The sequence below is a fragment of the Pogona vitticeps genome, chromosome 3 (genome assembly GCF_051106095.1).
Source record: "Pogona vitticeps strain Pit_001003342236 chromosome 3, PviZW2.1, whole genome shotgun sequence".
NCBI classification, from domain to species: Eukaryota; Metazoa; Chordata; class Lepidosauria; order Squamata; family Agamidae; genus Pogona; species Pogona vitticeps.
This window is the reverse complement of record NC_135785.1, coordinates 214,090,004-214,116,912: the sequence shown is the minus strand read 5'-3', so window position 1 is coordinate 214,116,912 and position 26,909 is coordinate 214,090,004. Positions and strand designations below refer to the sequence as shown.

General features: G+C 38.6%; 1 protein-coding gene across 6 annotated transcripts in view; it reads left to right on the top strand.

Moving 5' to 3' along the window:
* ROBO1 (roundabout guidance receptor 1) overlaps positions 1-26,909 on the top strand; it is a 769,638-nt gene that overhangs the window by 628,319 nt on the left and 114,410 nt on the right. For all 6 annotated transcript variants that reach the window (XM_072994024.2, XM_078388993.1, XM_078388992.1 and 3 more), the window contains 3 exons: positions 18,868-18,988; positions 19,857-19,995; positions 21,335-21,462. In XM_072994024.2, the coding sequence (XP_072850125.2) occupies positions 18,868-18,988; positions 19,857-19,995; positions 21,335-21,462 (388 nt within the window). The remainder of the gene's footprint in view (positions 1-18,867; positions 18,989-19,856; positions 19,996-21,334; positions 21,463-26,909) is intronic.

Sequence of the window (26,909 nt, the reverse complement as noted above, 5' to 3'; positions counted from 1 at the left end):
CTTTTCTCCATGCTCAGTGTCACACACAACACAAAGGTTGAGTGTACTTTTCTCCATCTTAACTGGTTGCAAATGTGATTACTATATTGCCCACACCTCTTACTTGCAACAGGTGTGTCTAAATACAAATTAAAGGAGCATCACATGCTTGAAAAGAAATTATTTCTTACAATTTAGACAGGGTGCCAATAATTTTGGCCAGTGCATTTTTAAGTTCAATTCTTGAATTATATGTTTCTGTTCTTTCATTCCCATCTTGATCATACTATATTATTGTTTAAATGTATTATGATTATGATTGCCTTTGATTACGATTGCGATTGTGATGTTTTATTGTCATTCAATGATACTTTATGATTTTTGTAAGCTGCCCCGAATAGATGCTGTCTAGAGGGGTGGGGTATAAAATGAATGAATGAATGAATGAATGAATGAATGAATGAATGAATGAATGAATGAATGAATAAACAAACAAACAAACAAACAAACAAGTTTCTGTGTGGGTTTGTATCAGATTTGACTTTTCTTCTGTGTGTGTGTGTGTGTGTGTTTGTTGTTCCAATGCAAACCAAATAAATGAACATATGAGTACCAAAACATTTGCAACTGCAACAATTTTCTGAGAGAAGGTTTGCATTTTCTGACAGAATTGCCAGGGTGGCAATATTTTTGGCCATAACTGTAGATTGTTGTTTTTTCAAAATTGCATGTCACAAGATTTTTAAGTACAGTATATTGCATGTACATTTAGATAATACAGTCATCTTCTCATTAAATATGTAAAAGAGCTTTTCTGCAAAGGAAGTATTGTTTTATATTTGAAACAGTATCACAGTGCATCAGGACCCACACAGTGCAATTTTTGCTTAAAATGTGCCACCTATAGGCACTTGGAAAAGGCAGATGTCTGTTTTGCTCTCCAAAATCTATCTATGCTGGCAGAAATGCTCTTGTGCTTGAGAAATCTGCTTCTCAAAGATTCAGCCGCAGGGGTATCTGCCAGAAGTGTTGATGCTTACGTATAAAGCCCTAAACGGCTTAGGGCCTCGATACTTGGCGGAACGCCTACTTCCACCAAGATCTACCTATGTCAGCCGCGCGAGCCAGGAGGTGAGGGTAAGGAGCCTAACGCCGAGGGAGGCCCGGAAAGAAAAGACAAGAAATCGGGCCTTCTCAGCGGTGGCTCCTCGCCTCTGGAATAACCTACCCCCTGATATTCGCGTGGCTCCCTCGCTGGGTGTTTTTAAAAATCAACTAAAAACACTGATGTTTCGGCAGGCCTTCCCCTCAGCCAATTCCTGATTTTCCCTCTCTTTCCTTTTCCTAATGTCTGTCCCATCTTGTCTAAAGTTTTTCCCCTTATTTAAAATTGTTTTTAATTACATTGTAATATTCTTGTTGTAAGCCGCCTAGAGTGGTCTTAACCAACTAGATAGGCGGGATATCAACAACAACAACAACAACAACAACAACAACAACAACAACAACAACAACAACAACAACAACAACAACAACAACAACAACAACAACAACACAGCCATTATGCCAGCTATTTAGGCCAAAGTTAGAAAAGAAGTTTTCTCCTTGGCTTTTCAAACTTCAGAGAAGAGGCATAAATTCACTGAATGAGTAAAATAAACTAAAATCATAAAGTTGAAGTAGGTTTGTAGGCTCTCATCCACCCACCACACTTCCACTCAGTGCAGCTGACCCAGATGTAGGACAAACCCAACAGATGGCTGTCCGCTTTGAAGACCTCTAGCAAGAAACTATCCCTCTAAACAGGGAATCAATTGTCACACTCTTAAACATCAAGAAGCATCTTGTAATGTTTAGCTAAAATCCACTTTCCTGAAATTTATGCTCATTACATGCAATCCTGAGCCTCCAGAATAGCTAAGAGCTAATCTGCCTCCTCTTCCTTTCAGTGGCCCTTTGGACATTTGAAAAATACTATAATGTTTCTTTTTGAAGCACAGTATCATAGTGTATCAAGATATATTACAGTGACTCACCTTAACTAGTGTGGCACTATCATACCTGTTCAATTTGTCTATAGTTTTCTTAAAGTGTGGCACCCAGAACTGACCAGCGCAGAGAAGGCCTAATCAATGCAAACAGTGGAGCTATTACTGTGATTAATGCAAAGATGCACAGCTGTTGTTTCAGTTACTAGAAACTATGGTTTTATTAAGACAGCCCCATATCACATTAGAATATTGTAACTAGTGTAAGTAAATTTGAGAACATTGTCACATGTTTTGCTGAAATCAAGACAAATTATTTCCCAGCATTTTCAAAATCCCCTAAAGCTGCTGACGCATAGAATCTAGTAGGCATATCTACAAAAGAATAGTCAGGGCTGGGTAAAGTTACATTTTTGGAAAACACCTTCCTCGATATTCTAGCCTGCTAAAGCATGTATTTGCAAGCTCTGGTATGAGAGATGAGAGGGCTATGTCTGAATTCAGCAACTGAATTGGGATTGGATTATATCGTCCCTGGTTGTCATCCTGCCACACAGGCTCCCAGTGAAAGCCTTTCTCAGTGCTTCAATATTATCATGGAAAAGGTAGGAGTTTTTTTGTAAAAAGCATTAGCTTCATGTCTTGAATTGCCTAGTTTTAATGTGGTTCTCATAACTTTCTGTAAACAATAGCTGTGACAAAAGATAAATGAAGTAGACAGTCCAATAAGTCCTGGCATAAATGTCATTTTACATATAAAGGCAGGGCCACTGTGTTCTTTTTCCAAGAGAAGTGTAAAAAGGTCAGTCACTGAGACAGAGAACTGTGGTGGCCAGGATCCTGAATTCACAATATAGCTCATTATCTCCATGCTATTATTTGTCTTTGATGCGTTTTACAAGTTATCTCTAACAACAATATTGTCTGAGGATTTTAACTGCACTGTGAAATTACAGGAAAAGACCAAGACATCTAAAGCAATTATCTCAGCAGGTCTCTTCAGCCTACTCAAAGGAATGGTAAACCACCAACAGAGAGCAAACAAGACTTGAGCCAGAGCATTTAAGAGAGCAAGAGAGGGTACTCTGAAGTGGTTTACCTATCATCAGTCTGCACAAATATTCATTAAGGGATCACTGATGTTTATGCATCATGCTGATGACAGAAGAAATCTTCCATTTTGAAACCTTGCTATGGAAAATACTTGCTTCTGAAAGATGCTTTATATTTTCAGTCTTTGCAGAGACATAAAAGGAATAGATATTAGTCTATATGTAGGAGAGTAGGAGTTCAATAGCCAGTGCAGTTCATCATGAGAAATTCATGGTGTTTGGACTTTGAACTGGTTTAACATTTTTTTTTCCTGTGAGCACTTTGGGAATTAGACTAGAGTGACATAATGAGCTCTAGCATCCCCACCAAACTATTATTCATGTTCATGGTGTTGAGAGATGTAGAAAGTTGATGATTTAAGCTATGTGGTCCTACCAAGTACTCGTTCCTAATGAAGCTTTGGACTTTGTAGACTATATTTTTAAATGGCTCAAAATGGCTAAAATTCGGTAGTAAGTCACAGCTAGAATAGGTTCATTGAATTAGTGGGGATTTAGTAACTCAACATCTATGAAAGTTCTATTGATTCAGTGGACTAATTGTATTTGTGACTTTCTACTGGATTTCAATTAACATTTACATACATTGTGAAAATGAGATTGTGGTCCATCTCACCCCAAAATACTGGATAAGTCATGGCATGTCTGTATTAAGAGTGTTCTGAGGGACATTGGTAACATAACCTAGTTGGTAATATAATCAGTCAAATGTATTGCCCTCCCCTCATTGGTTCATCTCTAGCTAAAGACATAGTTCACTTCTTTCACCTCTAGCTAAAGGCATATTCTCTCATTAGTCTTTTTTCAGATACTCAGTCCAAAGCCTCCAACTGCTATTAAGATTCAATACAAAGTAGCAGGCATGCTAATGGCTGCTACTTATCAGGTTGCCACTTGTATCACTAATTGTACACCAGCTTACATGACTGGCACATAACAAGGGATAGAAGTGGTGGCTTATTAACTTACTGCAGTTTACCACTGCTGTTTGCACTACTGAAATTATGCCAGCGCAGCAAGCCAATAGCATTTTGGCCAACATATTTAATCCCAAATAAATGAGAACTGTATGCTAACATGATGTCATCCTTCTGTCTGAATAATAACTCATATTCTCCCTAATAAACACCTGAATTTTGTTCATTTTATAATCTTGTCTGTAGTGGTCTCAGTCTCATTGATATAAGATACTGTGCTGGTAAGCAGTTGAAGGTTTCAGTTATTGCAGCATTTCCAAAGAAGCCTATCTGAAGTTTTATTACACATTGTGACCTAAATCCTATTCTGGTCCCATGTAGATTTGTTGAATCAATTGCTGAATAGTAAATCAACACTTACATACATTTAGGGCGATCAGTGAGCCTGCACTCTCACATGGTAGCAATTGGATTTAGGGCTGGGCAGGATGTTCTGTATATCTAGGCCTTACAAATTGAGAAAGAAACACATTCAGAATAATCTGTTTGCTGTGGGGGAGTTCTGTATATATAGTTATTTGTTATACTTCTTGTGGCAAAGACTAGCACAGATTCTGCATTTCTATGTCACATAATAAATGCTGGTTACACAACCCACTGAGTGCTGTCCTCTGAAGATGCCGGCCACAGAGACTGGCGAAACGTTAGGAAGAACAACCTTCAAAACATGGCCAAAGAGCCCGAAAAACCCACAACAACCAATAAATGTACAGTTTAGATTTTCATCCTCAGCTAATTTATTTCTTATTTTCTGTAGAAGCAGTATCAGTAAAGATTGCTTGATTGTTTCAGAAAACTTTTATAGGACTTCGTGTATCATCAGTTCTGTAAATAATTTCCTTACAATTGAAAGACAGAACAAAAATTGGAGGAAAGAACAAAAGCAGGATTCCTGTGAATCAAAGGCATAATAGTAATAACCACAGAAATAATGCAGGGATCTACCACTACCCTGAACATTCCTCTTCCCCTCAGAACGTGGCTGGGACACACACACAAATTGGATTTTCCCCAGCAGCTTCTTGGAAGCTACTCCAGCTGTAAGGTGTCTTTGGCATGGCTTGGTCTTAAACAGGGATGTAAATCCTTGCTTGTCTCATCCTCACAGAAAACAAGAACTTTTTTTTCCTGCATTTTTCCACTCCTTTCTTCAGGAGAGGACAAGGTATTTTTTATTATCCTCTTATCAAGATAAAAGAACTGAAAGGTTTTGCCTTTTTTGTTCTCTCTTGTTTTGGCAAAGTAAGAAATATAGTGCAACATAATACTTAATAGAAATAACACAACTTGCATAAAGTTACAGTGATTCCTGATTTCTTACATGGAATTCTAAAGATTACACACATTGTCCAATCAGCCAATTATTGTTTGGTTTCTCTGTGTATGTGCTTTGCTTTTCAGAAGGAAAGAACACCAGTTTTGTCCAGACATTTTATATAAATTGTTGAGTTTTGGATGAGAAACCAACATTCCTTGTCTCACTCTTACCTGGAGGCAAGGAATTGCATGGATCTTGAAAATTATTTCTTGTCAAGACAACTAAGACGGGTGACAGTGATGAATGCTGTACATATTTCTTATATCGCTAGCCTTGAAGAATTCAGTACCTATTCATTACCTATGAAAGCTGCTAAAACTTATTTGTTAGTGTGGACAAACATCACAGTTTGCATTTTGGATTCTTGATGGTAGTATGGCTACAGAAATGGCCATGATGTGTGTCTCCATTTCAAAATTTATCAACAAATCACTAATTAAGAGTAACTTCAGGATTGACTCACTGATGAGGTTCTTGGACTACTCTTCCAAATCCTTTCCCTTCCAGTTAGTTGCACAAAAAATCCCTTTCTGTTCATTACTTTTTAAATTTGGAAATATGGGCATATGAAATTAATTTTCCTCCAATTCCCTTCCCATCCATTCCTCACAGATCACATTAAGTTTGCCCATTTTAAAAATTTGAGGCAACAGCCTTACATAGTTTGAGAAACTTACTGACAAAGCCCTTATCCCAAAATTTCATTTCTTCAACACTGATTCTTAGGGCCCTGTCTCAAAAACTCCATTTCAAAATTTATCAACAAACCACTAATTAAGAGTAACTTCTAAAAACTCTTAACATTCAGGATTGACTCACTGATGAGTTTCTTGGACTACTCTTCCAAATCCTTTCCCTTCCAGTTAGTTGCATAAAAAATCCCTTTCTGTTTATTACTTTTTAAATTTGGAAATATGGGCATATGAAATTAATTTTCCTCCAATTCCCCTCCCATCCATTCCTTATAGATCACATTAAGTTTGCCCATTTTAAAAATTTGAGGCAACAGCCTTACATTGTTTGAGAGACTTACTGACAAATCCCTTATCCCAAAATTTCATTTCTTTAACACTGATTCTTAGGGCCCTGTCTCAAAAACTCCATTTCAAAATTTATCAACAAACCACTAATTAAGAGTAACTTCCAAAAACTCTTAACATTCAGGATTGAATCACTGATGAGGTTCTTGGACTACTCTTCCAAATCCTTTCCCTTCCAGTTAGTTGCATAAAAAATCCCTTTCTGTTTATTACTTTTTAAATTTGGAAATATGGGCATATGAAATTAATTTTCCTCCAATTCCCCTCCCATCCATTCCTCATAGATCACATTAAGTTTGCCCATTTTAAAAATTTGAGGCATCAGCCTTACATTGTTTGAGAGACTTACTGACAAATCCCTTATCCCAAAATTTCATTTCTTTAACACTGATTCTTAGGGCCCTGTCTCAAAAACTCCATTTCAAAATTTATCAACAAACCACTAATTAAGAGTAACTTCCAAAAACTCTTAACATTCAGGATTGAATCACTGATGAGGTTCTTGGACTACTCTTCCAAATCCTTTCCCTTCCAGTTAGTTGCATAAAAAAATCCCTTTCTGTTCATTACTTTTTAAATTTTGGAAATAAGGGCATATGAAATTAATTTTCCTCCTTCCCTTCCCATCCGTTCCTCACAGATCACATTAAGTTTGCCCATTTTAAAAATTTGAGGCAACGGCCTTACACTGTTTGAAAGACTTACTGACAAAGCCCTTATCTCAAAATTTCATTTCTTCAACACTGATTCTTAGGGCCATGTTTGAAAAACTCAGATTGTGTTTCAGTTACTTTCATGTCCAGAGCCAGAAGAGATTAGCATTGATTGATTGATTGATTGATTGATTGATTGATTGATTGATTGATTGATTGATTTCATTTTTATACCACATATCTAGCAGAAGGCCATTCTGGGCAGTTTACAACATCAGGCACTAGAGCCATCAGTCCACCAAAACATTTCTCTTCCAACAACTACTGTAAAGTTCAGACTATTTAAAAGCTTAGGAGGGTGGTCTGATGTTCATTTCGTTCAGCAGAATAGCATAGCTATAACACAGTGGTTCCCAATCTTGGGTCTCCAGATGTTCTTGCACTGCAACTCCCAGAAATCCTGGTCAGCTAGTGACGAAGGCTTCTGAGAATTTTAGCCCAGGAACATCTGGGTACCCAAGATTGGGAACCACTGCTACAGCATATTATTTTATTCAGCTTTAATTACCTGGAATACAAAGCCTATACATTTGATTTGGGAAACATTCTATTAAACCAAGTCAAATTTCAGTGCATCTTAGACTAGTAAAATTTTTCCCATATAAATTTCTCAGTGTATGTTTTCACTTTCCCATATTCCTTTATATCCCCACTCTGAATATTTCCTCCTCCTCCTCCTCTTCCTCCAGTACTACCACATAAAGTTTGTACAGCTGTTTTAAATCTCACTAACATTTGACTGATAGATTTATCAGACTGTTTAATATTATACAATGTCAGTTTTGGCAAATAGCTTAAAAGCAGTGGTGAGTGGTGACAGGTTAAAAAGAGATATTGTATTCAAAGATGTCCTGCTTCCCAGTGGTCACTTCCAGGAGGTGTTGAAGAAACACATTAATAGTCATGAGGCTTCAAAGAGCCCAGAAAAGCAGTCAAGCAAGTCTTAACAGTATCATCAGTTCCAAGAAGGCATATCCAGGTCAAGGCTGATGTCCAAGATTAGTAGCTAGGAGAGAATATGAGCACAGAGCAGTACCAAGATAGTCAACATCATTTGCAGCAATGTTTGGCCAGCAAACTGCAATGAACAGTTTTATTCCATCACTGAGTCTTCAGGAGCCATGAGCTTACATACTGCTTTTGCTAGGCGGTTTGCCCAAGGCTCATTGTGAGCTATATAGACCTAGGACATTTTGTGAGTAAAGGCTGATTCTTCTCTGTCCACAAAGAGATCTTTCCAAGGTTGGGACTCTCTTAACTATCTCTTGTTGGCCCTTTCTCTGTATTGATCTTGTGGGTTGGGAGGAGGTCTTTCCCTTCATCCAGTGTTGCAGCTGACTTTTCTCCCCCAGGTCGTGGCTCCACAGGTACAGTCAGCTGTTTGCCAATCCTACAGTTCAAGGACTTCAGTTTGTCCTCACTGGAGCATTTGTCTTACAGGTATGTGACAAGAGGACCCTAAGAGAGAACTAGATGACTTGAGTTCCATACTCAACTGAATTGAAATTATGGCTAACTTATTCATTTATTTCAACTGGACCTAAATACAACCGAGTAAATCTATCCAATCCAGTGAGATCACATTCTGTCACCCAGTTTTAATGCCCCAAAATGCTAAGGACCATTTCAGCTAAAGGAAATTTTATGAGAAACTAGGAAATTTGAGATTATGGTTTATGACTAATTGTATCATCACTTAGTTGTTTTTTTTAAAAAATGTAGTTGCTCTTTAAAAATTAGCTCTTCCAGATATTCTAAAGAAATGGAATATATCTTTATTATATTCTGTTGCTTAATACAGGGACTTAATATAGGGTTCCAGTGTGTTTATGTGTGTTTGTGCAGCAAGCATTTCCCCCTAAATGCTTTCAATGTGATGTTAATCAATATTTTTCTGTTCTTCTTCACTGAGTTTTCACTACTTTTGCTTCTGTCACTCTAAGAAAACAAAGCGATCTCAGAGAGAAGCAAACTATGATGTGCTTAAACAGTTTTACTTCTCAGAAAGTTTTTAGAAGGGTTAAAAATATTCACCATACAGAATATTTCCCTAAACCTGTGAGTAGCTTCCATTAGCCCTAGTAAAAGTGATGCATGATATATTTTTAAATATTTTACTTTGCTTTTTTTAGTCTTTGTGTGTAACTCAATTCATATTGATTCCATTAATTTGTGGTATCTGTTCAGTATTACCATTATTTGATATTATAAACATAAGCATATAATCTAATGATTTAGAATATATGTGTAAATATATGCCAGCATTTTATTTTTAGCATTCTATTTTCCATACCTCAGATCTTCCTCAAACCTTATGCACTGCTGGTTTTCTAGATGATAAAGGGCGTCCTTTTCTGGCACACTCAAACAATCTCTGCCAAAGGCAAGAAAATGACATTTGTATGCAGTACATTGTACGTTATATGTGCATGTTCATCTATCTCAATAACTGACTGTCATCTTTGTGTGCATATGTCTTGCAGTGATAATAAGAGGCCTATCTTCCTGAAGATGTCAAGTTTTCAGGGATAGATTTCTAGCTGTAGGCAGCTGTAGTGAAGCACTTCACACTGTGAACATGCTTCTTACAGCCAATGAACGTATTAGACTGCCGGATGTGGCTTTACACGAATCTTGCTTTTCCACCACATGTGTTTCACTCTTCATTCTAAATTGTCATTTGTGATCAGAATGCTTAAGCCTCTGAGCACAGCTATGTAAACTTTGAAACTAATTATGAAGTGGAAGGAAAATCTAAAAAGCTGAGGTGCGACTTCAAAAGTCATCTTCATATGAGCTGTATGAATAGGCTTTGGAATACTTTGATCTTTTCAGTAGAAAATGAGAACTGTGCTGTGAAGCATTATTGCTTGGAACATAAAAAATATGAATTAGCCAACTAAAATAAATATTTATTAGCAACATTGAATCTTGCCTTAAATAATGTTAAATCTTGCCTTGGATATTTACCGTATTTTTCGCATCATAAGACACACTTTCCCCCCACAAAACAGGGGGGTGGAAAGTCTGTGCATCTTATGGAGCGAAGAAAACATTATATTTTCCTGTTTTTCTTCTCCTAAAAAATTGGTGCGTCTTATGGAAAGGTGCGTCTTATGGAGCAAAAAATACAGTAAATACATGTTGCACGTCACATTCTAGACGTGGTATTCATGTCAAATTAAATCAATCATGCTGAGATCACGTCCTGTTGAGATTTGGACTCCACACAACTGTACCTCTCCATGGGAAGGAGGATCATAGAATCATAGAATAATGAAGTTGGAAGGGGCCTATAAGGCCGTCGGGTCCAACCCCATGCTGAATGCAGGAATACAAACCAGAGAATATCTGCCAGGTGGTTGTCTAAATTTTTCTTGAATGCCTCCAGTGTTGGAGCACTCACCACCACTCGAAGTACTTGGTTGCATTGCTGTACTGCTCTAACAGGAAGTTTTTCCTGATATTCAACCTAAATCTGAATTCCTGTAACCTGAGCCCATTGTTGTATGCCCTTTAATCTGGGGTGATCGAGAACAGATCTTGCCCCTCTTCTGTATGAAAAAAGCTATCATATCTCCCCTCAGTCTTCTTTTTGCAAGGCTAAACATGTCCAGTTCTTTCAGTCTTTCTTCATAGGGATTAGTCAGTCTTTCTTCATAAGGTCCTATTATTATGGTCCATGGCTCAAGACTGATCGATCCTATTGGTTTCCAAAATGTTCCGGCTGATGCACTTGAGACATGTCAATACTCTGGTCACTCACTGGTTTTCAGAACTGATCTGTGATGCAGGCATGATCACTCCTAAATACTCCCTTTGCTTCAGAATCCAATCTTCTCCATAGTTTATGGAGAACATAAGGATGATGAAGCAACAATGAAGAAGACTAGAGAGCATATGGAAAAAGCTCCCATGGAGTTCAACTCCATGGCTGCCAGAGAAGTATCCGGAGGATAGCAGAATAAACTTGTCCACTAAAAGAAGCTACTGTTACCAACTAGTTGAGGCTGCTTCTAACCAACAAGCAAAACTTTTTGCATGTTGCCCATGTCCTCATTTCTTGAAGACAAAAATAATTGTCAATAATATTATAGAGTGGCAGCCCTCAAGGTTGAAAGAATCCATCTGGATCTTGGCTCCTTGTTGATAACAACAGATCTGAAGATGTCCAAAGCACAATCTAGTTGGATTAAATTAGATCAATTTTAGTTGGTATGGTCTGAAGATGTGGACAAGTCACTCACCTGCTGTCTAAATCCTTGCCTATTGTGGTTCTTCAAATCAGCAAAGGTGTTGACCAGGGAATGGGCCACACACATCGTTAATTTATCTCTTTGGAAGGACTATTTACATTTCTGTTTAAATGAGACATGTATGGCTGTATCAAATTTAGCAACAAATGATTTTAATAACTATAGAAAAATTGCTAATATCCATTCTTGATTGAGAGGGTAGTGGCCAACCAGCTGCTCACAGTCTTGGAGGAAATGGATAGCCTAGAACTCCAGTGGTGCCTTGACTTATGAACTTAATCCGTATTGGAACGGTGGCCGTAAGTCAAAACGTTCGTAAGTCAAAGCACCTTTCCAACAAAGCCAAACCAAGCACCTTTTAGGTTAAAAAAGGGCAGGGAAGGAGGGAGGGAACAGTGGGGAAAAGAGGAAAGGAAAAAAAAAAGAGAGCATGGGGGGTAGAGTCTAAACTTGAGTCTAAACTGCATTTTACAGGCTGCTTCCATCAACAATCAGCAAGCATTATTCCAGCACAGAGCTCCTCGTCACAAAAAGAGAGGATAGAGAGAAAGAGAGAAGATGGGGGGGGGAGAGACTTGCATTTTAGACCTCAGCATTTCCAATTTTAACGGCTGCCAGAGGCAGTGGCAGCGCCAGGAAAGGAGTGGGAGAGACAGCGGGCAGGCACTTACTCACGAGTAGACCTGCACCTTCGTTGGCGCTTACTCATGAGTAAACCTGCATCTTTGATGGCGCTTACTCGTGAGTAGACCTGTGCGGCCCTGCCTCTCCTTCCTCCTCCTGCACCCCAGGAGTAACAAAGTTCCCTAACCGCCTGCTCTAACCATTGGGGTGAAAGAGCTACAAAGAAGCAGCCTCTTTGCCACCATTGGTTTGAATTTCCTGCCTTTCCCCCCTGCCTTTTTCTGTTCGTAAGTCAAAGCTCTGCTCATTACTCAAAGCAATATTTTGCGTCCGGAGCTGTTCATAACTCAAATCATTTGTAGGTCAGGGCATTCGTAAGCCAAGGCACCACTGTATTTCAGTTAGGGTTTAAGCCATGCTATGGAACTGAAACAGAGTTGGTCGCCCTGCAAGATAATTTCCTGATAATCTTGCTGGTCCTCCTGGGTCTTTCTGTAGCCGTTGATACTTTCAGCCACAGTATCCATCTGAGATGGCTGTCAAGTCTAGGACTTGGGAGCTCTGCTTGAGGCAATACAACTGTTTTCCCATCTAGAGGTACATGGAGTGAGATGACTCCTCTAGCTCTGAAGTGACTTTGATGCTATATAATTCCAAGTTTCCTGAAAATAAGACTTTGTTTATCCATCACCTGTTTGGGGACAAGCAGACTGATCTGGCATGCATGACTGATACCTTGGCTTACACCTATTTTACTGTATTGCTTGCCACTCCTTTTCCAAGTTCAGTTCAAGGTATTGGTTATTACCTTTAAAGTCCCACAAAACTTATAACCCACTTACCTGCTGAACAGCCTTTATCTATATGAGGCTCTGTGCCAGTTGAAGTTGCCCAGACTGTTGTTGTTTAGTTATTAAGTCGTGTCCAACTATTCGTGACCCCATGGACCAGAGCACGCCAGGCCCTCCTGTCTTCCACTGCCTCCCAGAGTTGGGTCAAATTCATGCTGGTAGCTTCGATGACACTGCCCAATCATCTCGTCTTCTGTCATCCCCTTCTCCTCTTGCCTTCACAGATGCCGACGGTTAAAGCTTGTCAGCTTAAATATATTAGAAATAATCTTTTTGTGCTGCCTGCCCCTATGCTTAGGAATTCCCTTCCGGAGCCCCTAAGAAGTATGTCATTCCTGCAGAGTTTCAGGAGGGGATGTAAGACAGAATTATTTTGGTGAACCTTTCAATATTAGCAAGCTGGTATTTGACTGCTTATGTGATAATATATGTAAGATGAAATTGTTCAGTGGGCTTTAAATTGTTGCTTATTTTATTTGCATTTTTACAATTTTTGTGGTTTATTATTTGATAATTGTATTATATGAGTAATTATTGTCTGTATTGTGGTATATCCCAATCTGGGTGTGTTTGACAAAAGAACAGCATACAAATGAAGATAATAAATTATATCAAAGCAAATAAATAAATGGTGACCATCTAAACTGAAGCTGAATCTTGCTATAGGGCTGGCAATGAACTCCAAATATTCAGAATACTTCTTCTCAATTATGTACATGTTAAATGTCATGGAGGATAATATAGAACCCTAAGGTATCTCAAGGAGCTCATCTCCCTTTATGAACCTGCTTCAGTATTAAGATCATCAGGAGAAGCATTTCTATTGGTCCCACCACCTTCACAAGTGTATTAGGTGCATACACGGGAGAGGGCCTTCTCTGCTGTTGCTCCTAGACTTTGGAACTCCCTCCCACAAGAGGCTAGGTTAGACCCATTCTGACTGTCCTTCCACAAGCAGGTAAAAATCTTTTTCTTCAGGCAACTTTTCCTGAGTTTCTGGCTGCCTGAGTGGGGTTTTTAAGTGGATTGTTGTATGCTACTACTTTCAATGTGTTTTGGTGTTACTTATATTTCTTAGCATGGCATTTGTTTGATCCTTTTCACTATACTCACAGTTGTTAGTTTTAATATTGTCTTTTAATTATGTAAACTGCCTTAGGTCCTTTTAAGGAGAAAGGCGGAATTAAAATGTTTAAATGAATAAGCGAATAAGCCAGTGCTGTGAGAAGAACCAAGACACCACAAAACAATGGCACTAAGGGCAAACTCAGCTGCTGCTGAAGGACACCATGGTCAGCGGTACTGGGAGCTGTACAGGGATGCACTTCTGAAAGTAAACCAATGTGACTGTCCCATAGTATGAAAGTGAAGGTCAATTCAAATAGATTCCAATATTGTGCCTCATTCAGGAACACTAGTGCAAGGATGCAACTATATGCTCAAGGACTTTGTGCAGGAATTAAATGTTAGAGCCTGGCTGGAAATTATCCAGTAAAGTGGGATTAAAGGAAGAGATGGTACTGTATTTTTGTATCATCTTTTTAACACTCAGTGGAATTACAGACTCTTGTAAGGAGATAGATATTCAGAATTCCTTTTGTCTGTGGGACTAGTTTTCCTTTAACCCCTTTTGTCACTCAGAAGGAAGCCAAGATAGTTCTATTTCAAACTATAGGTGATAGTGTGACCTCTTTCTGCAGAAGTGGTACAAACTAAAAATAGGTTTCGTACCTAAAATGCTATTTTTGAAAAGGAGGGGGATAGCTGGATATTTTACAAAGCTTGTTATTTCCAAGCTGTGATTATTACAGACACACTTCCTCTGTTAAAATCAGATGGGATTAGAATTTTGGTTGCAGGTCAAAGTAGGAAATCCACTGCCTGTATTATTTAACTGTAGCAGTTAATAGTTTTCACTGGCTCACCAGTTTGAAATGAATCTGAACTGATAGATGGAGCTGAAAATCACCTTTTGTGACGGGCAAGAAGTTTTAGTAATTGGTGACATGCATAAGAGCCTTTCCAATGTGTGCAAAAGACTTTCACGTTTCATCACACAAGCTGCATTGTGAAATCAGGAGAGTGGCATTCTTAATGTTTGAATTGATTTCCTTTGATCACTTACAATAAAGACATAAATATCTAATATATTGAGAGAAGTATGTCAGCTGCTTTTTGAAAAGGACCCTCACACCCCAGTTCCCTAAATATGGTGAAAGGTTTCAGTTTTGTGTAAAGCTGTATATATTGCTGAAGAATAAACCTTCTATTTTCTTTATGTGTATGCATGGATAGTGGGGATTTCTCTAGTCACATCCCTCCATGTTCAATTTTGTAATTCTCTTACATGTGGAGGGCAGTTAGTTTGAAGTGAAGCTCTGTAGGGACTCTCCAAATGAGTTGGGACTCTGGAAAATCAGAGATTTTCACATGGAGGATTACCACATATAGCATGGAGCTCTTGTTGGGGAAGGATAGTCCTTCAGCACAGCTTGTGTTCCGTGGCTGAGAGTTGCAGAGTGAATCACAGTAATAAAACAAGAAAACTTTATTGCTTTTGAAATTGGAGAAACACTAATACACACAGTATATGTGAAAAGTTGGTCTTGCCAAATAGTCAAACTGGTTACTCTTTTATAGCTCCTAGTGGAAAGATCCAAAGTGACAATTGAGCATGTGCAGGAATGCATAAGTAAAAACAAGTAATGAAAAGCAGGTCTCCTTTTAGGCCTTTAGACTCAGATCAGGAAATGCTTTATTTATTTTAATGCCTCTTTTTGACCTAAGTCAGTGAATACAAACTTCTGTATCTGTTCTGATGCCCAGTTACAACACTTGCTTATAACTTCCACATTCTATATTCTCTCTCTGCACCTTCATTCTTCTCTTTATTTTCTTAACCATTTCAGATTCTTTCATCTGTGAAAGTCTATCCATCTGCTACCATGCATTCATGATCAGTCTCACACAGATCTATAATTTTTGGGGAAGGTTTAGGAAAATAATTTGTTTGGCAAGTGTGATGCAATAAAGTTACACGTTGGCAACTACAGGAAATACAGTTATCATAGGCATCCTTCAGTCTCGAGAGACTATGGTAACATGCTCTGAATCGAGGAGTGTCCTCTCCAGAGCATGAAGCCTGGGTAAGGTAATATGGAGGATAGGCTGTTACCCAAGCAGCAAATCCCCCCTCTCCACGTTGCTGAAATGGTCCAATGGAAAGGCAAGAGCCAATACCACTGGTTCCAGCAACGTCGCAGGAGTTGGCAGAACGACATGAGCCGCCTTCGGGACTCCATTTCCGGATTTTGCCTCGAGGTTAACTCCTGAAGCCTTTTCCATCAGTGGATATAGCCACAAGGCAGTGGAGGTTTGAAATCGGAGTTTTCCTTCTCCGAATACAGATATAGCCTATTATGAAAAATAATAATCCAATAAAAAGTAGTTTTAAAAGAGGCTTCTCTCAGCCATTCTTTTCAATTTAGTATCTATGACCAGAAATTAGTTGCATCTGCGAATTCTGCTACTGTACTTGATACAGTGGGGTCTCTACTTAAGAACTTAATCCGTATTGGAAGGTGGTTCTCAAGTTGAAAAGTTCTGATGTTGAATCTGCATTTCCCATAGGAATGCATTGAAAACCATTTAATCCGTTTCTGCTCTTTTCCATCCATAGAAACTACAGTGGAACCTCTACTTAAGAACTTAATCTGTTTTGGAATGGTGTTCTTAAAGTTGAAACGTTCTTAAGTTGAAGCAAAATTTCCCATAGGAATGGACTGAAAACCAATTAATCTGTTCTGGCTGTTTTTTTTGTTATGTAGAGGTGCGTTCGTACACTGAAGCATTTGTTCCCATAGGAACGAATGCAAAGCTGGTTAATACGTACTCTACCACTAGGGGGAACATTTTTTTTAACCTAAGATGACCTAAGGTTAAAAAAAGAGCAGGAAAGTTTTTTTTTCCTGTTCTTATCTTGGATTTCTGTTCTCACGTAGAAGCAAAATTTAGCAAATGGAGCTGTTCTTAAGTTGGATTGTTCTTAAGTAGGGACGTTCTTAAGTAGAGACCCCACTGTATAATAGGTCGAGTTCATGTTGTATTATTTTGTTATCAGTAGCAATACGGACTCTGCCTTACTGAGCTAAAATTATACCTATTGCCATCTGAGCTGTAGAATCAGTTTCAGTCTACAACACTAGCAAAGCCTGGGCAGTTGCCTTCTCAATATTTTAAGAGGTGCTGAAATATTCTTAAACGTTTTTCTAATTCCAAAACTCTTGTTCCAAGAATTATGGCTCTAAATATTTTTGTCCAGCAAAAATTATCATCAGTGTCAATTAATATCTTATGGATTCCTTTTTTTATCCATAACAAACCTTTGAGAAATCTGAGGATAATGGTACTCTGTAAAGTAGTTTGTAGGTGCCAATAATATTTATTAAGAAGGTCTCATATATATTTCCATAAATGAAATATAATCCAAGTATTCTTTAAAAAGGCAGCCAATAACATAAAACTCCAGCCCAGTTTTATGTACACCAGTACTGATGAAATAGTACACCTTGATTGAGTAATTTTCCCATTGAGTTCAATCAGAGGAGTTAGTAGTAAATTTACCACAATCTACTATTACTTAATTCTTTCTTATTTCTAAATCAAATTTTTCATAATATGAATATTCCATGAAAGACGGAGGGCACTTAAAATATAATTTTGAATGTATTATTTGTTTGTTAATTTATTTATTGAATTTCTATCCCGCCCATCTAGACCAAAGGTCTACTCTGGGCGGGACAGAAATCTAATAAATAAATAAATAATACATTCGAAATTATATTTTAAGTGCCCTCCATCTTTCATGGAATATTCATATTATGAAAAATTTAGTTTAGAAACAAGAAAGAATTATGTAATAGTAGATTGTGAATAATGTACTCACTTCTGTTGCACAAGAAAGATATGTCATATTGAAGAATATCCATTAGTTTTATATTTTAAATTTGTATTCCCAAGGAAACCTAATGTGTTCAAAAGAGTATTTGTACCTCTCTACTAATATTACCAATATTTTTATACTTTTCACTATAGGTAAATAAGCGATAAATTAAATTAAATCCAAGTACAAATTGGCACTATGAGATTGGCATTATGATACTGACATAAGACCTATTTAATAATAATGTTTTCAAAACTTTCAAGCTTTTTCTCTTCCTCTTCACCCTTGCTCTACCCATTCATAACTCACTAGAAGGCGGAGGGCAATAAAACTGGAAACAAAGGGGAGTGGGGTTGAGGCTAGAGCATTCCCCGCTGCCCAAGGTGAATACATGGTGACATGCCATCAAAATATAACCTCCATTATTAAATCTTCCAGTAGGGGAATAAATGTTGGTAAGGTAAAGGTTCCCCTTGACATTTTAGTCAGTCGTGTTCAACTCTAAGGGGCAGTGCTCATCCCCGTTTCCAAGCCGTGGAGCCTGCGTTTGTCCGAAGACAGTTTCCGTTGTCTCGTGGCCAGCACAACTTAGATTCGGAATGCTGTTTACCTTCCCATCGAGATGGTACCTATTTATCTACTCGCATTTACATGCTTTCGAACTGCTAGGTTGGTGAGGAGCTGGGACGAAGCGACGGGAGCTCACTCCGTTGCGTGGATTCGATCTTACAACTGTTGGTCTTCTGACCCTGCAGCACACAAAGGCTTCTGCGGTTTAGCCCACAGCGCCACTACGTCCCAGAGTAGACTGCTTTAGAAGATAGAACAGAATGGGGAACATTTGTAGATGGACCTCTCATACCTCAAGGATTGGATCTGAACACAGCTATTTTCAAGCGACTGATTTACTGGTTTATTGATCTGTTAGAAAGTATAGCATAAGATTCCAGAATGCTTAACCATTTATAATTTTTTTTTAAATTGTGTGCAAGGTTATTTTTATACCCTAGGTTGAAGTTTTATAGAGAAGTTGTTACTTGTTGTTATTAATGTATTTCTTGTTCTAGATCAGAGGAGGAAAGCTGATGATCACCTACACCAGAAAAAATGATGCAGGCAAATACGTCTGTGTTGGAACAAACATGGTGGGGGAAAGAGAGAGTGAAGTAGCAGAGCTCACAGTTTTAGGTATGGGATTGTTTATATTTAAGAAGTTACAAATAAATACAGATTTGGCAGATGAATATTATATTGAATCTTGTTAATCAATATTCTGGTCAGGATAGAGGAGTACAATATTTAGACATGCAAATGACTGTGTCCCGGAATAGAATACCCAGTCTTGAGTCACAAATGCTGATGGACTAAAGACCCATCATCCTCAACTGTCAATGGTTATTAACATTCATGAATCAGTTTTTAAGCCTAACGCCCCATCCCATAGGTGATAACCTGGCATGATGCAAGGACCACACTGTGGATGTCACTGTGGAAATCATGGAGCTTATAGTTCAGCGCATAGTTCCCTATCGGAATGCATTCTCATGTCATCTGATGCCCTATTTCTGGGTATTCAAGTGATATCTGTTATCTATATACTCACTCTTTATTATCTTGCAGCAGCCTTTTAATGCTTTGCTGTATGAGCCTATTTTTCCTTGGATGGAAGAAGCTGTACTAGTCTGTAGTATTGATTCCTTCTCCATTTAGGAAGAATGGACAAAGGAGGAGATCACGGATCTGGTTTTGCAGCCAGACATATGTCTAGTATCCACAAACCTGTTTAATTTCTTGGGCATAATCTCAAAATCGTGAATTTCTTGCAGACCAGCTGGTCTGGTGTTCTACTATCCTCTGTTCAGTGTGGGGTTTTTTTTTTTGGTGCAAATATAAAAGAAGTTTAATTTTTCCATCACTTTTCTTTTTTAAACTCTCACGATTCCCTACATTTCTTCAGTCCATAAAATTGTACATTGGAGATTACATGTATAATTTTATCATGATGTCTTTTGGTGTGATCTCTATTTCCTGCATTTTGTCTTGTTCTTAACTTTAGAAAGACCATCCTTTGTGAAGAGACCAAGTAATTTGGCAGTAACTGTTGATGACAGTGCAGAGTTTAATTGTGAGGCACGCGGTGACCCAGTGCCAACAGTAAGATGGCGAAAAGATGATGGAGAACTACCTAAAGGAAGGTACAGTAAAAATTCTCCATCTTTCAAAATAAATTGGAACAAGGTTTGGTCTTTGATTTACTGTGTGTCTGTATATACAGAGGCATTGGCATATTCTTTTGTTGTAGTAAAACACACACACACACACACAAATCTTGCCTGAAAGAAAAACACATTTATTATCGCACAAGGGTTTTTTGGATTTTCTTTAGAAATACACACACACACACACAGGATCACAAATACAGAGGGAGTTGCAGAAAATACAAAGAGAAAATTATATGATAAACAGTGGCCATTCAGAAATTCAGCTATTGGAGCTGAAGATACTGTGGGCTTGATAAGTCAATTAATACATATAGTGCAATAATAAACCTTTTATTATCTGAGTAAGGAAAGATTTTGGAGAATGAACATTCCTTCTCATTCAAAGTATTTCTCTCTCACAGCTACTTTTCATTTCCCTTCTCATCACATCAAATCTTGTAAATGTTCTGTGTGCTGGAGTTTGGTAGTTCTTGTTGTTGTCTTGTTTTGTTTTGGAATTTGACAGCTTGATATTATATTTGAGGCAATGTGTGTGCACATCCCTTATTAAAAGCAAGTCTCACAACCTACAGATCTTGCAGGCTCTTTGGTTACAATTTTAAATATACTGTACTGGTATTAAGCTCCACTGAGCATAATAGGGAGTAAAGAGGCATAGAATTGAACTCTTAGAAATAGAAGAGATGGATGTGTGTTTCCATAAAAGGAAAATGAATGCTTGCATCTCCTTCATACTCTTCCACCCCGTTAGTGTGCTACTTCAACATTTATGGAGCATGTAACAAGTAGGCACAAGTCCTTGGATCATGCTCTTGTGCTTTTAAATGTACAAAACATTTCCATCACCACCCACATTCAGTGTTAGGAACTTCACATCTTTAACCTGAGTCTCTAGATGCAGATAAAGTGTTGACCAATTGTCTGGCTTGGAGTTTGGTCTGAGGCAGTCTAGGAAATAACAGTAGTACAGGGAGAAGGTCTGCCTATTGCTGCTTTACCTGACATATTAGCAAATTTTAATAGACTCTATATTTAATCACTTAAAGCTGCAAACACCAGTTTCAGCCTGCTGATGCTGCTAAGTTATTATTGTTACTACTGCTACCACTCATGAATATTTCTCTAACAAAAAATGATTGTTAATGTAAGGTATTGGAGAAAAAGTATCTATGCACTGATCATATATGTTTCACTTTACTGACCTTGGCCAATTGATACAGAAAATTTTGGTAGTTTACAGGTTTTTTATTTCAATCTCAGGAGGCAATGATGAGACAAATCATTCTGATATATATCTGTCCCTTGTTTTAAGATATGAAATCCGTGATGATCACACCTTGAAAATTCGAAAAGTTATGGCAGGAGACATGGGTTCTTATACTTGTGTTGCAGAAAATATGGTGGGAAAAGCAGAAGCATCAGCAACCTTAACAGTTCAAGGTAAGAACTGCTTTGAGATCCTATTTGTACTCTAGAGATGAACTGAAATTGAGGTATGTAAACCATAATTTTATTGTATCCATAAATAATAACTACAGGAACACATATTGGCAAAAGCTAGGAAGGTCACTCTGATTTGATTGTTGGATTTCTATTCAACTACTGAAGCATTTCAAATGTGATTTTCTTTCAGTATATGGAGAGTTATGTTCCATCATGGAAATGGAAAATGAAGACATTTTGTACTCTCAGAATTATGCTATTAGTAATATGAACAATTTAAGAGTTAAAGTATTTGCTTCCAGTTAAAGGATGCATTTGGAAACAGTTGTAGTTGTAGAAGGGGTAGCCATGTTAGTCTGTTCAAACATTATAGTTAAAAGCAAAATAGAAATAAAAAGTTTTAAAAAGACAAAAACATGGTGGCGCTTTAAAGGCTAACTTTTATATTTTTTAATGTGAGTTTTCATGGGTACGTCCACTTCATCAGACAGTGCTGGAAGCACAGGCATTTCCCCCCTTTGTGCTGTCCACTGGTACATGTATGGAGGTAACGCATATGTTTGTTTCCTGATTTTGGTACAGTATTTTCATTTTATTTCATATATCTGATCAAGACACAATAAAAACTCCTTGCCACAAGATGTGGTGATGGCATATGGACTAGATGCCTTTAAAAGGGGATTGGACAGATTTCTGAAGGAAAAGTCCATCTCAGGTTACAAACCATGATGGGGATGTACAATCTCCAGCTTTAGAAGGAAGATACTTCAAAATGCCAGATGCGGGGGGGGGGTATCAAGAGACAGGAATTTAGTTGTCTTGTGTGCTCCCAGAGACATCTGGTGGGGCCACTGTCAGATACAAGAAGCTGGGCCAGATGGGCCCTTGGCATGATCCAGCAGTGCTCTTCTTATGTTCTTATGATAATTTTTCACTTCTTGAGAGAGCTGACATGTTACGAAGACAAGTTGAATCAATGCTATTTCAAATTTTTACATGGATACTTATGTCAGAAGACTACTGTTTCTGTTGCACTATAAAATTTTGGAACTTGGATATATATATCACTCTTCAGATAATCCCTTGCTTCCATTCCTGGCGCTGTCCATTCCAGGGACGTGGTGGCGCTGTGGGCTAAACCGCAGAAGCCTGTGCTGCAGGGTCAGAAGACCAAGCAGTCGTAAGATCGAATCCACGCGACGGAGTGAGCGCCCGTTGCTTGTCCCAGCTCCCGCCAACCTAGCGGTTCGAAAGCATGCAATTGCGAGTAGATAAATAGGTACCATCTCGGTGGGAAGGTAAACAGCGTTCCGTGTCTAAATCACACTGGCCATGTGACCACGGAAAGATTGTCTTCGGACAAAACGCTGGCTCTATGGCTTGAAGAGCGGGATGAGCGCCGCCCCCTAGAGTCGGACACGACTGGACAAAAATTGTCAAGGGGAACCTTTACCTTTACCTCCATTCCTGGCTAAAAGACAATTATGTCATATCATTTTGTCCCCTTGGCTTAATTGCTGTAATATTCTCTCTTGTTTTGTCTTGCTTATGAGTTAGTTTCCAGATTCTCATCCATCTGGATTTTACTATGTTTGTGGAAACTTCCTTTGACATCTCTTCATGTTGTGTCCACTGTGATTATCAGTAAAGTCTGTTTGATTAGTAATGATAATATTGCTCACTAAACTGTGTGTGAAAATACAGACTTCCTTTACTGGATTTTTGTTTGTTTGTCAAGCCTTGATGATACACTGAAGAGCTTAATGCAAGAACTACTTTAGAAGTTTAGAAGCAAGACGAGGACATTTTTTGTGATTCATATCAGCTGATTCATGATGAAACAATATGGCAACCTGTATTCCTCTCTTAAAATGGCAAGGTGTAGCTCCAGAACTTTGACAGGTTACCCGTTTGAATAGCTCCCAGAATCCCTCAGCCATTACGCCCAAATATTATGCTAGCTAGGATATTGTGGGATTTGTGTTTCAGAAAAGTAATTTCTCCCAGCTCTGTTTGGGTTCATACAGCTGCCTCTATGGTGCTTAATATAATCCTCAGAAAAACACGTAAGAATGTTCGATTAACTATAAAACATTTACTCTGTGTGACCAAAATAAGCCCACTGTAGTCATTAAATAGAAATGTATTATCTGGTTTCTTATTGTACAGGAAAGGATTTAACACCACCAGTAGTGCTGTTAAATCTTTGCCGTAGGAAAAGTTTATTACATGAACAAAACTAAGATGTTAATTAACAGATTTATTACATAAGAGAGTGAATGGTTCCTTTTTAATTAGAAGTATGAGATGATTAAAGCAGGGCTGGTAGTCATATAAACATGTGGCAATCATGTGGTTCCACCATGGCATCCCTAAAAAGAACAACACCACATTTTCGTGAAAACCAGGGTGGAAACAGTAATATAAAGGAAGCATTTTTGCATACTTTAAATGGATTGTACCAGTATGACATTAAAATTTGTTGGCAAATTGGGAAACCCCTTTCAAAACAAGCATATAATGTTTGCTGCCAGTTATTTGTGTTAAAACTTAGAAGATCACTGTTGAGCACATCTCTGAATATGTTTCTGTATAGGAATTCTGTAGTTGTGGCCATTAGATGAGTCTCTAGATGCAGAGAAACTGTGGGCAGGAACTACATGTCTGCAAATAACCCACAGTAAGCTTTCCACTATGGGTTACCTCCAAATAGCCACAAAACCATTTGAAACACAAGTTTTAATTCAGTTTCTCACATAAAAGCAAGACATGCCAGAGCTGGGAGGCTTCTTGGCCACTGGTAGTGCCCACTCAGGTTATTCTCAAAATTCTACAAGATAGGCTTAGCAGTATGTGGACCAAGAACTCCCAGAAGTAGCATCTGGATTTCGAAGGGGCAGAGGAACTAGAGACCAAATTGCTAACATGTGCTGGATTATGGAGAAAGCCAGAGAGTTCCAGAAAAACATCTACTTCTGCTTCATTGTCTACGCAAAAGCCTTTGACTGTGTGGACCACAACCAAAAATGGCAAGTTCTTAAAGAAATGGGAGTGCCTGACCACCTTATCTATCTCCTGAGAAATCTCTATGTGGGACAGGAAGCAACAATTAGAACTGGATGTGGAACAACTGATTGGCTCAAAATTGAGAAAGGAGTACGACAAGGCTGTATATTGTCTCCCTGCTTATTTAACTTATATGCAGACTACATCATGCGAAAGGCAGGACTGGATGAATCCCAAACTGGAATTAAGATTTCCGGAAGAAACATCAACAACCTCCGATATCCAGATGATACCACTCTGATGCCAGAAAGGAATTAAAGAACCTCTTAATGAGGGTGAAAGAGGAGAGCGCAAAAAATGGTCTGAAGCTCGACATCAAAAAAAATGAAGATCATGGCCACTGGTCTCATCACCTCCTGGAAAATAGAAGGGGAAGATATGGAGGCAGTGGCAGATTTTACTTCCTTGGACTCCATGATCACTGCAGATGGTGACAGGAGCTGTGACGGATGCCCAAATCGTTCCTATCAATCACAGCGGAACCTCATGTGCATAAGCCAATGAGGGGCCAGGAGAGGCAGAGGCAGAAGTTCGTCAATTAGAGAGTTAGAGAGAAGAAGGAGTGAGGTTTGTAGGGAGAGATCGATAGAGATAGAGAGAGAATTGTTACTAATAAATAAAAAGTGGTTAAACTGAAAATAAGTAAACAAGAAGTGATCTAGTGTCAAACAAAAAATATAATATTTCAATGATTGTGATCTAATGAAAATGAATAAAGACCATCTGTGATTCTGAGTTACCCTTTATACCCTTTAATAAAACTAATTCTGTTGTTGGCAGCAAGTGTCAGAACAAAGGTCTTTATAGCGAGGATAAGGAAATCCTCTGGTGGCGGCGAAATAAAGAGGGACCATCACCAGCTTGGTCCTTAGGGTTGAGAAAAGGAACTGGGAAATTAAAAGATGCCTGCTTCTTGGGAGGAAAGCGATGATAAACCTCAACAGCATCTTATAAAGAAGAGAAATCACCTATGCCAATAGAGGTCTGTATAGTCAAAACTATGGTTTTTCCAGTAGCAATGTATGGAAGTGAGAGCTGGACCATAAAGAAGGCTGATCGCTGAAGAATTGATGCTTTTGAACTGTGGTGCTGGAGGAGACTCTTGAGAGTCCCCTGGACTGCAAAGAGAAGAAACCTATCCATTCTAAAGGAAATCAATCCTGTGCGCTCACTGGAAGGACAGATCCTGAAGCTGAGGCTTCAATACTTTGGCCATCTCATGAGAAGAGAAGACTCCCTGGAAAAAGACCCTGATGTTGGGAAAGTGTGAGGGCAAGAGGAGAAGGGGACGACAGAGGACGAGATAGTTGGACAGTGTCACCGAAGCTACCAACATGAATTTGACCCAACTCTGGGAGGCAGTGGAAGACAGGAGGGCCTGGCGTGCTCTAGTCCATGGGGTCACGAAGAGTCGGACACGACTAAACGACTAAACAACAACAACAAAAGTGCCCACTCACTCAACATACAGTGAAAATGGAGCTGCTATAGCTGCCTGCCAGGCCTGGCAAGGACATTGCTACAGGCTGGTCCTTGCCAAAGTAGCCTGGAAGCCTCCCAGCACTCATCAGGTGACAACTTTGTTCTTCCCTAAGGGGCCACTCCAGTGCATGTTGCATTGTTGAAAACTTTGCTGCCATCCTTCCTATGCTGTCAGTAGCCAGGAAACCTCCTAACATTAGCTGCCTGATGGTAGAAGCCCTATTACAGTGTTTAAAACCATGCACTGGAACCATTTTTAAAATGCAGTAGTAATAGTTGCTGCAATTTCAATTCAGTGCAGTTATGGCATGCAGTTACAGCCATAGTTAATTAAAACAATTCTGTGTTGTTCATAAACTGCTCACTTTTATATAAACACCTTATCCCATGTTATGCCAGTGCTAAACTGGGTGGGTGGCAACTTCATTTCATTGTCAAGGCTCTGCAAATTATGACATCTGACTCACATGTTCCAACCTCCCTAAAAATCTCATTTTCCTTCAACCAGCAGCATTTTCAAGTTGGCAAGCATCCTGGTTAGATGTATGACTGTCAGCTTTCTTCCTTCTTTTTTTCATAGTACATGCAACTAATCAATTTACTAATGAAGATAGAATAGAAATTATGAAGATCAAAATTCCAGTAGTTGGCAGTCTTCCCTGAGCATGGCATATTCATGATTATGCTTCTTATTAAATACAAGAATTATCTAAGAATCTGACAGCTTGTAAAAGAGTCATTAACCATAAGAGTAAGACCACAGATCAGCAGAAAGTATGAGGAATGCTGTCTCCAGAGCAGCTGAGGTTTGAGAACAGAAGCCTGTGAGACAGGAAACAGAGGCTTTGGAACAGAAACATGTGAGATAGGAAGCAAAGTTGTAGTGGCTAGAGACA